The sequence below is a fragment of the Haliotis rufescens genome, unplaced genomic scaffold, assembly GCF_023055435.1.
Source record: "Haliotis rufescens isolate VD_foot unplaced genomic scaffold, xgHalRufe1.0.p SCAF_5, whole genome shotgun sequence".
Classification (NCBI taxonomy): domain Eukaryota; kingdom Metazoa; phylum Mollusca; class Gastropoda; order Lepetellida; family Haliotidae; genus Haliotis; species Haliotis rufescens.
Window position 1 is genome coordinate 17,666,125 of NW_025964223.1, and position 16,511 is coordinate 17,682,635.

The 16,511-nt window shown below is 39.3% G+C and overlaps 2 protein-coding genes across 6 annotated transcripts in view; both read left to right on the forward strand.

Annotated features, from left to right (window-relative positions):
• LOC124145206 (death domain-containing protein CRADD-like) lies at positions 1-3,948 on the forward strand. Of its 3 annotated transcripts, none has more exons than XM_048384418.1 (4): positions 1-131; positions 1,827-1,849; positions 2,476-2,545; positions 3,473-3,948. In XM_048384418.1, the coding sequence occupies exons 2-4, from the start codon at positions 1,844-1,846 to the stop codon at positions 3,802-3,804; spliced, it is 408 nt and encodes a 135-aa protein (XP_048240375.1). In that variant the 5' UTR covers positions 1-131; positions 1,827-1,843; the 3' UTR covers positions 3,805-3,948. The 3 variants fall into 3 exon arrangements, with proteins under 3 accessions (XP_048240375.1, XP_046370853.2, XP_046370855.2); XM_046514897.2 differs by having other exon boundaries at positions 1-120; positions 1,828-1,849; XM_046514899.2 differs by having other exon boundaries at positions 1-120; positions 1,831-1,849.
• A 5,114-nt stretch (positions 3,949-9,062) lies between these two features.
• The window catches only part of LOC124145209 (death domain-containing protein CRADD-like), a 36,751-nt gene continuing 29,302 nt past the window's right edge, over positions 9,063-16,511 (forward strand). Inside the window, exons 1-3 of one of the 3 annotated variants that reach the window (XM_046514903.2) lie at positions 9,063-9,476; positions 12,824-12,894; positions 16,233-16,269. In XM_046514903.2, coding sequence (XP_046370859.2) covers positions 9,362-9,476; positions 12,824-12,894; positions 16,233-16,269 — 223 coding nt within the window. In that variant the 5' untranslated portion in view covers positions 9,063-9,361. Of the gene's footprint in view, positions 9,477-12,823; positions 12,895-15,282; positions 15,378-15,498; positions 15,656-16,232; positions 16,270-16,511 lie in introns of those variants that run through there. The other 2 variants (XR_007218274.1, XR_007218275.1) reach the window with 2 other exon arrangements.

A 16,511-nucleotide genomic window follows, 5' to 3' on the forward strand; every position in this document is an offset into this window, starting at 1 on the left:
CACATCACAAAGCCACCAGGAAGTATTTCTCTCCATGCTGAACGATTTGCGCAGCGACACACTGAGGTAACGGCGGTACCCTACGAGAAACTACCCATCCCGATACCCTCGCCAACCCAGGTCAGTAAAGCGCTTAGTAGATATTTTATATATGTCCTATAAGCGCTTCATGAAACACACTCCTCATCATATGTGTAACAGGACGATACTATGATGTCGTGTGCGTTTCAAATAAACGTTTTGCAGTGATAATATTTGATGTCGTCACAATAGAGACACAGCGCACCTGCCCTGCCTTAACTCACTATGGTGTTAGCCCTACATACATACGTGTTAGTGACGTCTATACCTTAACATAAAGTTGCGGGTTTGACCCCAATGACTGTGTTGTTAATTTGGCTGTTGTGATCATGGACACTGTGTTGTGGTATTGACTGTTGCCGTCCAAGAGACTGTGTAGTGGTATTGACTGTTGTAGTCCAAGAGACTGTGTTGTGGTCCAAGAGACTGTGTAGTGGTATTGACTGTTGTGGTCCAAGAGACTGTGTAGTGGTATTGACTGTTGTAGTCCAAGAGACTGTGTTGTGGTCCAAGAGACTGTGTAGTGGTATTGACTGTTGTGGTCCAAGAGACTGTGTAGTGGTATTGACTGTTGTAGTCCAAGAGACTGTGTTGTGGTCCAAGAGACTGTGTTGTGGTCCAAGAGACTCTGTTGTGGTCCAAGAGACTGTGTTGTGGTCCAAGAGACTGTGTAGTGGTATTGACTGTTGTGGTCCAAGAGACTGTGTTGTGGTATTGACTGTTGTAGTCCAAGAGACTGTGTTGTGGTCCAAGAGACTGTGTAGTGGTATTGATCGTTGTAACGTGATCATAGAGATTGTGTTGATACAATGACTGTCTTAATCCTAGAGAATGTGTTGTTATATTGACTGTTGTGATCATAGAGATTGTGTTGTTATATTGACTGTTGTGATCATAGAGATTGTGTTGTTATATTGACTGTTGTGATCATAGAGATTGTGTTGTTATATTGACTGTTGTGATCATAGAGATTGTGTTGTTATATTGACTGTTGTGATCATAGAGATTGTGTTGTTATATTGACTGTTGTGATCATAGAGATTGTGTTGTTATATTGACTGTTGTGATCATAGAGATTGTGTTGTTATATTGACTGTTGTGATCATAGAGATTGTGTTGTTATATTGACTGTTGTGATCATAGAGATTGTGTTGTTATATTGACTGTTGTGATCATAGAGATTGTGTTGTAAAATTGACTGTTGAGGTCCTAGAGATTATCTTGTTATATTGACTGTTGTGGTCTAAGAGGCTGTGTTGTGGTATTGTTGCTGCGGTCCTAGGGAGTGTGTTGTTATATTGACTGTTGTAACGTGATCCTGGAAATTGTGTTGTTATATTGACTGTTGTGGTCCTAGAGACTGTGTTGTTATATTGACTATTGTAACGTGATCCTGGAGATTGTGTTGTTATATTGACTGTTGTGGTCCTAGAGATTATCTTTTTATATTGACTGTTGTAACGTGATCCTAGTGATTGTGTTGTTATATCGACTGTTGTAACGTGATCCTGGAGATTGTGTTGTTATATTGACTGTTGTGGTCCTAGAGACTGTGGTGTTATATTGACTATTGTAACGTGATGTTAGAGATTGTGTTGTTAGATTGTTGTGGTCATAGCAACGGTGTAGATTTTTCTTATCATTTTGATCCAATATATTGTATGGTGATATTAAATATTTTGACTCAAGAGATTTTCCACGTTGTTATGGTTTATAGTGTTATGCTATGTTTTTTGTTTGTTTCAGCAGTACAAAAGAAGATATGTCGGTAAGTCTGCTGCGCTCTTCTACAAGTTGTAAGTACAACTCACAACACATATTTATGCTGCGGTATTAGTGGATTAACTACCACACGAAAACGTTATGAAGAGCAACACACAAGACGAACCTGGAATTCGAAATCACGATCATTGGTTTCTGGCGAGCCAAAGGAGGCAACTCCGACCGCGAATTCCAGTACCTTAGGCGACTTGGGCACCAGAGTTCAAACTGGAATGCGTGAAACGTGATAGAATGGCTAGATAGTAGGTTGAACAGGATGCTGATCAACGTCTCGGATGTGTGTTAGAAAACAGTAGATTGCTGGTGTAGAGTAAGAAACGTGACAATGTTCTGGTACGGTGTTGAGTCGTCCCACTTCACATGGTAGAAAGGAGCTCGGTTTCGGTTCCTCTCATACTCACGGTGACTTAACACTGCCCCAAAAAGTGGTCACTTGCTCCCTCAGCTGTTGTGGTACCATACTATTTACCATCACTTCAGAAAAAAACTCTCTTTAGCCCCTTTAGTCTTTATGTCACTGCTACATGGACAATCGGGTGATGCTGAAATTATACTTAGCTGTGTACATTGAACAAGACCATACATACTGCACACTTGTGCCATCTCCTTCAGAGTGACGGAGCTGGGGTCTCTGGAGATACTGGCAGTCACAGTCAGGAACAGGAGGAGGCATGTTTTCCGGGTAGGTATAGATATAGACACTGTACAAAAACGAGGAGATATCACTTGCGGGTAGGTGCTGATATAGACATTGGAACGACTTTCAAATGGAGGCTTCAAACCAGGCAGGTGGAGATGTAGACATGGTTCCGAAACGAGGAGACATTACTTGCGGGTAGGCGCAGATATAGACACTGGAACGACATTCAAATGGAGGCTTCAAACCAGGTAGGTGTAGATAAACAGGGTTCCGAAACGAGGAGACATTACTTGCGGGTAGGCGCAGATATAGATACTGGAACGACATTCAAATGGAGGCTTCAAACCAGGTAGGTGTAGATAAACAGGGTTCCGAAACGAGGAGACATTACTTGCGGGTAGGTGCAGATACAGACAGGGTACGAAAACGAGGAGGCATTATTTCCGGATGGGTGTAGATATAGACAGGATACCAAAATGAGGAGACATTACATGCGGGTAGGTGCAGATATAGAGATTGGAACGACATTCAAATGGAGGCTTCAAAACAGGTAGGTGTAGATAAACAGGGTTTCGAAACGAGGAGACATCACTTACGGGTAGGTGCAGATATAGACAAACCAGTGAAACAACGGTATTACTGTTTCCAGATCGTGATGATACATGATGCACATCGTATCCCAATTGCGTGGATCGATGCTCATGATGTCAATCACTGGATTGTCTTGTCCAGGCTCGATTATTTACAGACCGCCGTCATATAGCTGGAATATTGCTGACTACGGCGTTAAACAACAAACAAAAGAACATGGTGCACATGATGTAGACATCCGTGTAATATACATATATATGTTTAATTTAACCAGGTTATAAAAATGGATGTAATGAGAGGCAAATCTAATCTTATCTCAATGCTACCACCCAGAACAAATCCATGAATTATTTTGTGATAATTTTATTGCATATGAAGCTTGGTTCCGGAAGTCTGTTCCGGAAAACCGACAACGACAAAAGTTGACCCAGAAGTCACTGATGATGCTCGTCCGTTTTATTGGCGGAAACTGGGAGTTTGTGGCAATGGAACTCGACATAACTCCTGCCCAGATAGAGAAGTTTAAGAAGGCAAATCCGGGATCCCCTGACTCGCAAATGATGAATGTATTCCTGAAATGGCTGCAGGCGAGAGGATCCGAAGCTACTCTAGAAGCGTTTGTCCGAGTTCTGTGGAAGTGCAATAACCTCTGTACAGTGGACTGGGATGGTATAGAGAAGATCCTCATCAACGGAAACAATATGGACTAGACACGCTTTAGGAACCGTGAACAAATGAAACAGTCAATGTTTTGTTGTTCACAGGCGTAACTTGTATGCGAAAGAGGTATAATAAGATATGAAAACAGTTCTGTTTCAAGTGGTGTTTGATAATAAATTGTCGTCATTTTTATACGCCTGCTTCTTATGGTTGTTTTATTTTAAGTTTCATAGTACAATACATGAGTTCCTGGAAGGGTTTCCCAAACAAAATGAGAGAGGTGGTAGGTTATGTAGGGCCAATGGTGGAACTCAGATCATTTGTGTGTGTGTGTGTGTGTGTGTGTGTGTGTGTGTGTGTGTGTGTGTGTGTGTGTGTGTGTGTGTGAGAGAGAGAGAGAGAGAGAGAGAGAGAGAGAGAGAGAGAGAGAGAGAGAGAGAGAGAGAGAGAGAGAGAGAGAGAGAGAGAGAGAGAGAGAGAGACTTGGTTTAACTCCGCATTTTAGCCCGGGAAAATGGCCCGGGCTGTCAAAATCAACTTAAACCTCACATATGTATCATCAAATGGATTCACATCTATAGATTAGTATTATATCCACCTAAATACCACTTTATAGTGTCTCAGATCGCTGTAATTAAAGAAAACAAGGTGCTCAAAGTAAATCCCTTTTTCCTCTACATTCTCAACATAGTCTCTATCAACAGTGTTTGTCTTGTGTTGGGTCCGGCTTGGCCCGGGCTGTCAAAATCAACTTTAAACACACAGACGTATCTTCAAATGTGTTTACACCAATAGATTAGTGTTATATCTACCTATATACCACTTTATAATGTCACAGTTTATCGTATTTAAAGAAAACAAGGGGCTCAAAGTGAAGCATTTCTACTGTATTTTCTTAAGAAAATCTATGTCAGAAGTGTTCGGTCCGACTTGGCCCGGGCTTTCAAAATCAACTTTAACCTCACAGATATATCATCAAATGGATTCACATCTATAGATTAGTATTATATCCACCTAAATACCACTTTACAGTGTCTCAGATCGCTGTAATTAAAGAAAACAAGGTGCTCAAAGTAAAGCCCTTTTTCCTCTACATTCTCAACATAGTCTCTATCAGAAGTGTTTGGCTTGTGTTGGGTCCGACTTGGCCCGGGCTGTCAAAATCAACTTTAAACACACAGACGTATCTTCAAGTGTGTTTACATCTATAGATGAGTGTTATATCTTCCTATATACCACTTTATAATGTCACAGTTTATCGCATTTAAAGAAAACAAGGGGCTCAAAGTGAAACCCTTTCCCCTCTACATTCTCAACATAGTCTCTATCAGAAGTGTTTGGCTTGTGTTGGGTCCGACATGGCCCGGGCGGTCAAAATCAACTTTAAACACACAGACGTATCTTCAAATGTGTTTACATCTATAGATGAGTGTTATATCTTCCTATATACCACTTTATAATGTCACGGTACATCGTATTTAAAGAAAACAAGGGGCTCAAAGTGAAGCATTTCTACTGTATTTTCTTGTCAGAAATGTCAGAAATGTTGGGTCCGACTTGGCCCGGGCTGTCAAAATCAACTTTAAACACACAGATCTATCTTCAAATGTGTTTACATCCATAGATTAGTGTTATATCTACCTATGTACCACTTTATAAAGGCACAGTTTATCGCATTTAAAGAAAACCATGAGTTCAAAGTGAAGCCCTTTTTCCTCTACATTCTCAACATGACTACTATTATGTCTACCTATATAACACTTAATAATGTTGCACGATAACTTAAAGAAAACTGGTCTGTTAAAGTCGAGCACTTTCACTGTATCTTCTCAAGAAAATTTCACCAAATGTGTTGGAGTGAAGTATACTCTTTAAAGTGAAGCCCCTTTTTCATGCTATGTGTCTGGTCGGAAAATCCCTTGCTTTTACCTAATCCGTCGTGGGTTTTTTCAAGGATCATACTCACAGGGTATGGAGAAGGTAAGGTGAGACTTTGCATTTCAGGATAAACCTCTCCCTCGACCCTGCTTAATGCTTCTATTATCTATGAGTGTGTTTAGGAAAACAGGATTATCTGAGAGGGTTGTAATCTGCCATACCGCATGCATGCTGCATCTCCGAGCAGCTCGTTCTGTGAAAACACACTTCTCCTGAACCTGACTTGGACCACTCAGTATTATTGTCGTGATGGTTAATAGACGCCATAAATTAAAGTTCTCTATATATCTAGCAACCTTTTTTTATATAAGCAACCCCTAAAGCCCACACACACCACTTTCGCACCTTTCGGAAACACATGAAATGGCCGGGCCGGGCCCGTGTGCGAAATACGCATCAGTCGGAAAGCGCACGTTAAATCTCCAAAGTAAGTAAGTAAGTAAGTAAGTAAGTAAGTAAGTAAGCAAATATGAATATATACAATTTAATATATATGTTTCTGTTATGTCATGGTATGTTGATTCTGAATCTAAAATATTGCTTGATATTGTTTGCCAAACAGTTGTATGCACTGTCCACCGTGATACTTCTACGTAAGTATATAAAAAAGGATGTTTGTTTAGACATGCGTTCATTGTAAACAACGCCGTGTTTTCATTTGCTGGTTAGCTTTTACAGGTCAAAAGCAAAGTTAATCGCATTACTTTCGTGACGCATTTTAGGCCTGTCATACAGTTCCTGAAACAAATATATCCAATACAGCCGATGCAAGTCAATCATATTTGGCAAGACTAGACTACTGCAGTTATATATTTTATCAATATAATCAAACAATTGTTTTTATTTTTGTAAAATATGTTCATTTCAAAAATAGATGTTAGTCTAGCAAGCGGTGTAAACTCGCATTAATTTGGTTACACGTTTCATGATTTACAGTATTCGTGAAGAATATGTAACAATTAGCCACACTTAGAGCCTTTGGTAGGAGTAGAGGGAATGATAAGCATAGACTTGCTAAGTATTTTATGATATTCATGATAGCTCAAAAGAAACTTTGATTTATGTTTGTAGTACACCCCAAAAATAGGGATAACACAAGTGATATATTAAGATGACATACAACTTATACATACTTACGTGTATAAACTACTATCAAACAGTGAGGATAACAGGTGTTTGCATAGAGGTGAGCGTAACCTGCACCACTGGTGGAACAAACACACGCAAAGGCAAGTTAGTTGTTAAACCCGATTAGCACAAGTCAAAACAGAGACTTTCATCGGACATAACTCCATTTGCTACTTCTGTGGTAGTCACCAATCAACCCATTTATACTTCCAAAAATAGCTTTAACCCTTTTAAAGCTTTTGAGAAATTCAACAGTATGGGTTTGGTCTGACAAAGCAAGAAGCACAAATGGGGCATGTTTCGGCCAATGATTAGAGTATTCTTGCAAGTCTAAGGGTCCAACAGGAGTTATTTCTGCGACATGCTATTTCAAAACCCAAAATTCAGAGGGATATATATGAAAAGAAAAATTGAAATAATACAAATATATATTCCTTCCAGGTGAAGGCTATCACTTGAAATCAAATTAACAAAGCAGATTTTAGTCAATGACACATCTTTTGGAATAGAAGTTCATCTCTGTCACCATGTTATGGTATTTCTGGAAAGGAAAGTTAACTTACAAAGTTGTAATATACGTGAAAGGCTTAATGTTGCTGATTAAGCGCAAAGATATAAACTCTAACTGAATGCTCAGTAACATTCATGTAATATTAGTAATATTCAAATAAGTGTACTTGTTCTAGGTGTGTGTGACGTGGATACATATATCTAAGCGTATAGAAGAAACGTCAACAAACTTGTAACTATGTATAAAATAATAAATAAGCCATGTCCTTCATATGTAACTGATCTTATACCACCAGCTGTGTCACAGAAGGTCAGTTATAACCTCAGAAACTGCCATGATTTTGTAGTTCCATTTGCACGGACATCTACGTTTAAAAGGTCTTATATTATAGATACATTAGGCCAATGGAATAATCTATCAACAGGAATCAGGGATAGTCCGTCAATATCTTATTTTAAAGCTGTCGCATCTGAGCAGCCTACATCACCACCTATGCACTATAATTGCGGTGAGAGATCTACAAACATATTGCACACTAGATTGAGACACATTTGTAGCACACTAAATTCCAACCTGTTTCCTGTTAATTATCTGATACTATTTCCTATAAACGCGGAGCTCCTTGTGAAAATTCATTCCATTTCTTCTTCCAATGTACCTTATATGATGACATTAGGGAGACATTACTGACAGCTATCGATAATCTTGGAGGACAAAAAACTCTAAATAGTATTCTTTTTTGTGATCCAAACTTAGATGTTTTCCTGAATACAAAAATATTCTTGTCTGTACACAAATTTATAGAAACGACTAACAGATTCAGTAGCTAGCATATTATTGTTTCCAAACTGTTAATCATTAATATTGTTAAATCTATATACAACACTAACATGTATAATGTTAGCATATGTATGAGATGCACGCTGTCTTCACTTTCCAGCACATTGTACATATCCTTCATATGAGCACTGTATATAAATTTATATTGCGCACTATGTTTCCACAATGTGATGCTTCAACTGTAAATTGTTAATTTTCATTATGCAATATTATGTATAACTGTATATAGGGAGAAGGTGGTAATAAGTGCTGCACTTGTGCCCAATCCCTTTGTCTTTTTTGACAATACAATATGTTTAATAATAATAATAATAATAATAATAATAATAATAATAAACCAATGTATTATGATCAGGGTCCATTGGTATCCCTTCAGCAAGTGCGAATCAGGTCCTAACACATTTTTTGTTTTGTCATGTATCACGCGCTATACAATCGAACCTCGCTTATCCGGACAATTGCTTTTTCTAAAATTTTGTCAGGATAAACGAGTTTCTGGATATCTGAATACCTTGTTATCTGACCAGAAGTCCTTTCCCTACCTCAATTCTACCGAGGCATATGTGAAATGAATGGCAAAAATATGATTTATGAAGGATCGACCAATTACTAATAAAATACATAGTGCTGTACAGACCTACGCAGCATGCTGTGACAGCGCACTGCATTATTGAAACGGCTGAAGAAATGCAAATGTAGCCTAGTTTAGACTATGCACTTATTTTGTATACAGATACGACGGCGAGGTTGGGGCAACCTGACACACATGAGCATTAATAGCCATGTTTACCTGTACTAGTTGAGAGCCAAGGTTGAAGTCATTCATGTGTGAAAAATGTTGTCGAGGCATCTGTAAACGGCTAAAGAAATGCAAATGTAGCCTAATTTAGACTATGCACTTGCTTTGTGTACAGATGTGACGGCGAGGTAAGGGCAACCTAACACACATGAGCATTAATAGCCATGTTTACCTGTACTTGTACTTGACTGCCAAAAATGCTGTCGAGGCATCTGTACATCTTCTTTGTCGAATTGCATTATTAAAGTACATCAAGATGAGACATCATATACATTCATATATATTTGCTGAGCACGAAACCTTGAAGTGTAGCCAGGACATTTCCAAGAAACTATGGGCGGCCATGTAGCTTCAATATCTTATAAATTATATCACTGAACATAGGTCATAGATGTATTCAGTAAACAAAGATCTGAAGCGCTGTATTTCCTTCATCGAACACACTATGCGTTCATCACAGTTTGTGGCAGATTACGGATACGAACGAACTAGCACTTGTTTGGCAGGTGGGTTTTGCTAAGATTTGTTATCTTGTTCTCTCTCTACCCTCTACTTCCTTAATCACAATTTAAATCCTAAATAGACTTTCGGGCCTAACACTGTGGCAATTTTAGACCCTCTGTTTCTGTATTTACTTGAGCTCATTTCCCCTAAGGTTTACACATCTCATAAGACTAAGTCATCAATGATGTCAAAGCTGTCTGACATGTTTCTTATGAACAGTTTATGAAGCTAAACAATGTCCAAGTGACTTAAGCACAAAAATACGCGAACACTTCTGACATAGAATTTCTTAAGAAAATACAGTAAAAATGCTTCACTTTGAGCGCTTTGTTTTCTTTAAATACGATGTACCGTGTCATAATAAAGTGGTATTTAGGTAGATATAATACTAATCTAAACATATGAATCCATTTGATGATACATCCGTGAGGTTTAACTTGATTTTGACAGTCCGGGCCAAGTCGGACCCAACACAAGACAAACACTTCTGATAGAGACTATGTTGAGGATGTAGATGGAAAAGGGCTTCACTTTGAGCCCCTTGTTTTCATTAAGTACAGCGATCTGAGACACTAAAAAGTGGTATTTAGGCGGATATAATACTAATCTATAGATGTGAATCCATTTGAAGATACGTCTGTGTGTTTAAAGTTGATTTTGACAGCCCGGGCCAAGTCGGACCCAACACAAGACAAACACTTCTGATAGAGACTATGTTGAGAATGTAAAGGGAAAAGGGCTTCACTTTGATCCCCTTGTTTTCTTTAAGTACAACGATCTGAGACACTATAAAGTGGTATTTAGGTAGATATAATACTAATCTAAAGATGTGAATCCATTTGATGATACATCTGTGAGGTTTAAAGTTGATTTTGACAGCCCGGGCCAAGTCGGACCGAACACTTCTGACATAGAATTTCTTAAGAAAATACAGTGAAAATGCTCCTTGAGCCCCTTGTTTTCTTTAAATACGATGTACCGTGACATAATGAAGTGGTATTTATGTAGATATAATACTAATCTAAAGATGTGAATCCATTTGATGATATATCTGTGAGGTTGAGGTTGATTTTGACAGGCCTGGCCAAATCGGACCGAACACTTCTGACATAGATCTTCTTAAGAAAATACAGTGAAAATGCTTCACTTTGAGCCCCTTGTTTTCTTTAAGCACAGCGTTCTGAGACACTATAAAGTGGTATTTAGGTAGATATAACACTAGTCTATAGGTGTAAACACATTTAAAGATAGATCGGTGAGGTTTAAGTTGATTTTGACAGCCCGGGCCAAGTCGGACCGAACACTTCTGACCGAGATTTTCTTAAGAAAATACAGTAAAAATGCTTCACTTTGAGCACCTTGTTTTCTTTAAATACGATGTACCGTGACATAAAAACGTAGTATTTAGGTAGATATTATACTAGTTTATAGATGTGAATCCATTTGATGATACATATGTGAGTTTAAAGTTGATTTTGACAGCCCGGGCCAAGTCGGACCGAACACTGTGTGACTGTTGAGAGTATAGGGAGAAGAGGTCTACTTTAACCAACTTGTCTGCTTTAAACACGACGATCAGTGACATTATAAAGTGGTATTTACTTATATATAGAACGTTCCTATAAATATAAACACTATGCTCACAGATGGAAATTTGTATCACGATAGCTAGAAGTATTTGATACTTTTCAAATCTTACTTCATTTAACGATTGCTCTTTTACATGTTACCAAGATCAGCGACGCTTACACACTGCTCCACTTTCTGGTTTTCAAGCGATTTACTCCGAATTACTTATTTATGGTGCACTTTTTTGTTTGGTGATTGTTCATTAATGTCATGTGTGTATGTTGCATCAATTATATGTAGGTATGATCGCCGATAATGAAGTAAATAGCCAGTGACACTTTCGCCCGTCTTGGCCCGGCCCGGCCCGACTTTTAGGCAATGCCGAAATGAACTGCGCATTAACTAAATCGTTGCTGAGTATAACCAAACAAGGATACTTTTGACATTTGATTCTCTGTTCGGGAGAGTTCGGGACATTCAGTTGGTGCGTATCTGCATATTATACATTCGGTTGAATTGTGAGCTAGTTTGGTTTAACGTCGCTGCGAACAGTGATTCAGTAATATAACAACGTGTCAGATTGATGTGGGAGGAAAGCAGCGATATGGTGCTGAAAAACCAAGAAACATAATCAGGACGAATATGGGACTGAACCCACGGTCATAGTTTTCCAACACAGCTATTTATTACAACACTGTACAGCGAATTGTGACGCCATTGATGACTGGTCACTCTGTACAAAGCTGACCCGTATGGCTGAATGGTGACATAGTATCGCCGAGTATCTACCACTAGACTAGGAGGCGGTTGTTATTGCATGACCTAGGTACTGTGTAACTGTGTGCCACAGAGTCCGGTGTTTCACACACTAGTAGGTATGTCTTTATCTCCACTTCAACTTCAGACCTTCGTTTCTATACTCCTCGCTTACCTTACTTCCTCAATATGATAGGATGTAAGTGTAACACCATATATACCATGATATAAAGTGCATCACGTCGTGGTATATGTAATTTGGGCAAACTGCCGGCGAAGACGATGCATCTGCATGGCTCGGTGCAGAATGAGCCGGTGACGAGGTGTGATACAGACTACAGTTACTGGCGTAGTGGTGGGTTCATGGTTAGTTTAGGACATATACGTGAAGAGCGGATGTTGTTTGTGGTCACTGGATGGGCGAGTGAGTATGGCGGGGGACACCAGAAATGGGCTTCACCAATTGGATCCACCTTAGGGATCCACATTGGGAATCGAACCCGAGCCTTCGGCGTGACGAGCGAACGCTTTACCCATTGGGCCACCATCGCCCCTGATGATACTGACGTATCATATGAAGAGGGGTTGATGTAACGAATGGCATAAAGTCAAGCGACTATCGGGTTTTCCATGAAAAGTAATGGGATGTGAAAACAGGAATTGAACAGTTACACACTTACTGAAGTAGTCTTCAAGTGGACCTTCGATAATTGCAATGCATGCGTTGGTTTGTTCTGATACTAATGTTTTATCTGTTTGTCAATTACATTCTGCCGGAAACAAAATACGTATGTCTTTTCTTAGAAATGTACCTTACACTAGAAATTATTGAAAAATGTATCTGTGGGAAGAATAGTTTTCTTAACGGTTTTCATTATAATGAGGTATGGATTTCGATGCAACATGTTTTATTTTCCCGAGACTTAATATTTTTTTTGGTCTCACAACAGTAACGAACATGAGTGTTTTGTTCTTACTGATTGTTGGGGCACAAAAATCAACTTTGTCACCTCTTTGTTTTTAGGAACTGGACAGCATGCTGCGCAAAGAGCTACTGTGCATCAACTGTGCAACATAATGGAAAACATTCAAAAGGTAGAACATGGCAGAGCTTTGATTGACTAGACCCTTATGGATACCATTGACAGTAAGTGCAGTGTCAATGTCCGCACGACTCGGGGGCACATAAGCTCACCCAGGTTTATCCAGGAAACAGGTAGACTTTCACAATGCTATAAACCATAAACGATAATTCCCTGAATAGTGCTGAGAGCATCACACCAGGCGACATAGAGCGCCGGGAGCTGCTAAGTGAGATGCAGACTATGAGACATGATCAGGAGTAGTTTAGGGAGGAACTCAACCTGTACCTCGTCAAGGTGAAGGTAGCCAAGATGAGGATGTTCACGGTGGAGCTGATCAAGGTGAATGTGGCCAAGAAGTGACTGGCCTGCAGGACTCTTCAACGCTGACTAGACTTTCAACTATCATACTGTAGCACACTACACGCTCAATATCTGACCAACTACATGCGAAATCAACATATGACAATCCAATAGCATTAACCGATAGCACTGATCGAGGTCCTTCGTTCTGATAGCGTAACAAGAATGTAAGCTCACAAGGCGATAACATGTACATTATTTTTAATATAAGTATCAAGAATAACGTGTTTGGAAACGACTGGTAAAGTGATTGTCTTGATCAAAATGCCACTGGATAATGTTTTGGTAATGAGAATACTTGTTCTGTCACTGCCAATTGCAAACTGCTATACATGCACACATTTTGGGGTTCAACAACTTATACAGGCTCATCCATCACCGGCCCACCAACCAATGGCCCACCACGGGCCACTGTTGTGTTCTATTGAGTGTATCAAGGGGTGATCTTAATGTCGCTCATTTGCTGTAGAACTGGTGGCGGTATGTCAGATGCGCTCGGAAGTCTCACATATCTAACTATTTCTACCCTTCTACCCACATATTCGCTACTTTATAAACTGGGATACGTGGATAGTGACTTGTGATGTTATTGCTCAAATAAGACCGCCTCCGTGGTAGAGCGTCCGCCCGGAGAGCGGAAGGTCCGGGGTTCGATCCCCGGCCGCGTCATAACAAACGACTTTTTAAAATGGTACTTGTTGTTACCCTGTCTGGCGCTCGGCATTAAGGGGCCAAAACAAGGACTGGTCGGCTCGGAGTCAGTATACTGTGTCTGAGTGGGGTATTCGTGTTAAACTGCGATAGGGTATCACAGTGGGCTAGCACTATAAATCGGCATCAGTCCAGACAAGCAGACCTCACCTCACCCTTTTCCTTTTCCATTCATGTAGTTTGCATCACTATTTTCCTTTTTACGCCCATCGGTTTCAGCAGATATTCTTGACTCATTATTTTCTGGCGTTACGGTTTTGAAATTGTGACAAAGACTCCTAAAAAAACTCCCTATTTAAATAAGATAAAACAAGGTATCTATGTTCGACCTTTATGTTCAGTACACATATACTGTATTCGACAGCAATAAGACAGTCGATCATCATCAACTAAAATGTATAAATACAGTAAACTACGTTTATAACGAACACGCTTATAACGAACTGTCGCATATATGGAACTGTTTCTTGGTGCCGTCCATTTTCTGTATAGATGTAGTACATATGCTTAGAACGAACTACAGTTATAACGAATTAAAATTAGTGGTCCCTTTGAGCTCGTTATAACCGTAGTTTACTGTATAAAGATTAGTTAACACATTTATGGAAAGTTATAGTGCCTAATGCTTAACGTTTTAATCATGATGATATATAAATTCAAACTCGACAATGAAATATTATCTATCATACATGTATGCATTACACGCATTTACAGAATGAATGAAATGGAAACCAAGGTTTATTTCTGTAGGCAATACAATTGATATAAGTAATTAAAAATAACCGAAGCAATCAATTTATGACTATATAAGATTTTACTAGAAAATAACTAAATTTAGAACATCAAATTTGCACCAAAACTATTGTTTTGAGAAATGATCCCGCGAAAGACACTTCTGACCCTGAATGACATGGCCTTCCATCCGCTTATAGCAAGCACTATTATAATAAACAAGCAATTCTCTACTGAAAATATGTTGATCCTGAGGCAAATTCGATTCATTAGTTATATATATTTTTAAAAAGAAAGAATGCTTTCTTTTTTTTACCTCGTAAATTTACGTCAGTGTTGAAAATATCAGAACTCTGCCTCCAAAAGCAAAAAATCATAAAAATAAGAACGTGTTTTCCCAAATATAACAGTTGTTACATTAAAATTTTATTTAAAAAACACAACTATGCTTCCTTTTTCACCTTTACGGCAGTGTTGTAGACATGTTAATGTCAGAACTTTGTCTCCAGGCTTTCAGAGCTAGCTTCCTCGAAAGGAGCCAGCTATTACGACTGCGCATGTGCAATCAAGGAATCTCCTTGCTATAAATAACGCAAAAGAGACATTGGCTGTGACGTAAAACGCGTCATTATCGCTGCTCATTTGCATATTTCATGCATGGACAAAAATGCGTAGTGGTATCACACACAGGTAGTTGTATAATATATATATGTATATACTAGTTTCACTCAGTTCTGTCTCTGATGCTTCTCCCTAACCTTACTTGATGAACATTCAAATGTCAATATCTACTCATACGACCTCATTTCAGTACAACCCGCGTGAACTCTCCTATGTATCACGTTGCGGTAAATGGCGACCACTGGCCCACAATGGCGGTAAATACATGCAACCGCATACCTCGGCACGCAGTTAACTGGTGACTAGGTGTGATACAGATTGCTGTTGCCGATGTTTGGGATACATAGGTGTGTTTAGGATATACACGTTGGGTTGCTATCACTGATCGTATCATATGTAGAACGCTTGATGTGACGCGTGCCATATAGAGACCGGTGACTTCCGGGTTTGTTGTTTGCTATCTCCCCCGCAAGGTGGCTGGATAATGTCAACTGAAGAAAACGGGGATATTTGCACACCCTGGCACAACGTTTAGAGTGAGTGAGTGAGTATGGTTTTACGCCGCTTTTAGCAATATTCCAGCAATATCACGGCTTCAAACATTGTAGTCATGTCGGGATTCGAACCCTTGTTCTCGGCGTGACGAGCGGTTATACCACTAGGCTACCCGACCGCCCCCACCACGTCTAGAACTCAGACAATAGTCTGTACGTTTATCGTTGTTAATAAGTGTTTGGTAGAAACAATTGTGCTGATAAATATAACTACACACAAAGCCATGAGACACATATGATGTTTTTTGGAGAATGAAGCCAAAAGAAATAAACCAATAACATAGCAATCAGGTAGCACAGGCCTGTTGTGTAGAGAAACTCAGCCACTCTCAGCTAAAATGTTTCATTGTTCTCTGGTTTTCATTTCTAGTGCCTGGACATGGATCAGCAGGACCCTCCAATTCCTGGTATGTTGACTGGGCTTTCATGGTTCACAGCACAATCTCAGTATCTTGCAAACTACATGTCATTTTAACCATAGACAATGTAGATTAAGATGTCACAATATCAATATCAATACCGGACAATTTAGGCCAACACTTGTTATAGAAACATGAGAGATGCTTAATGGAGACACTTCATATAAGAGTATACGAACTCACATAGCAAAATGTAATGTACTTCTGTTTCATGTACACTTTGTCCTACG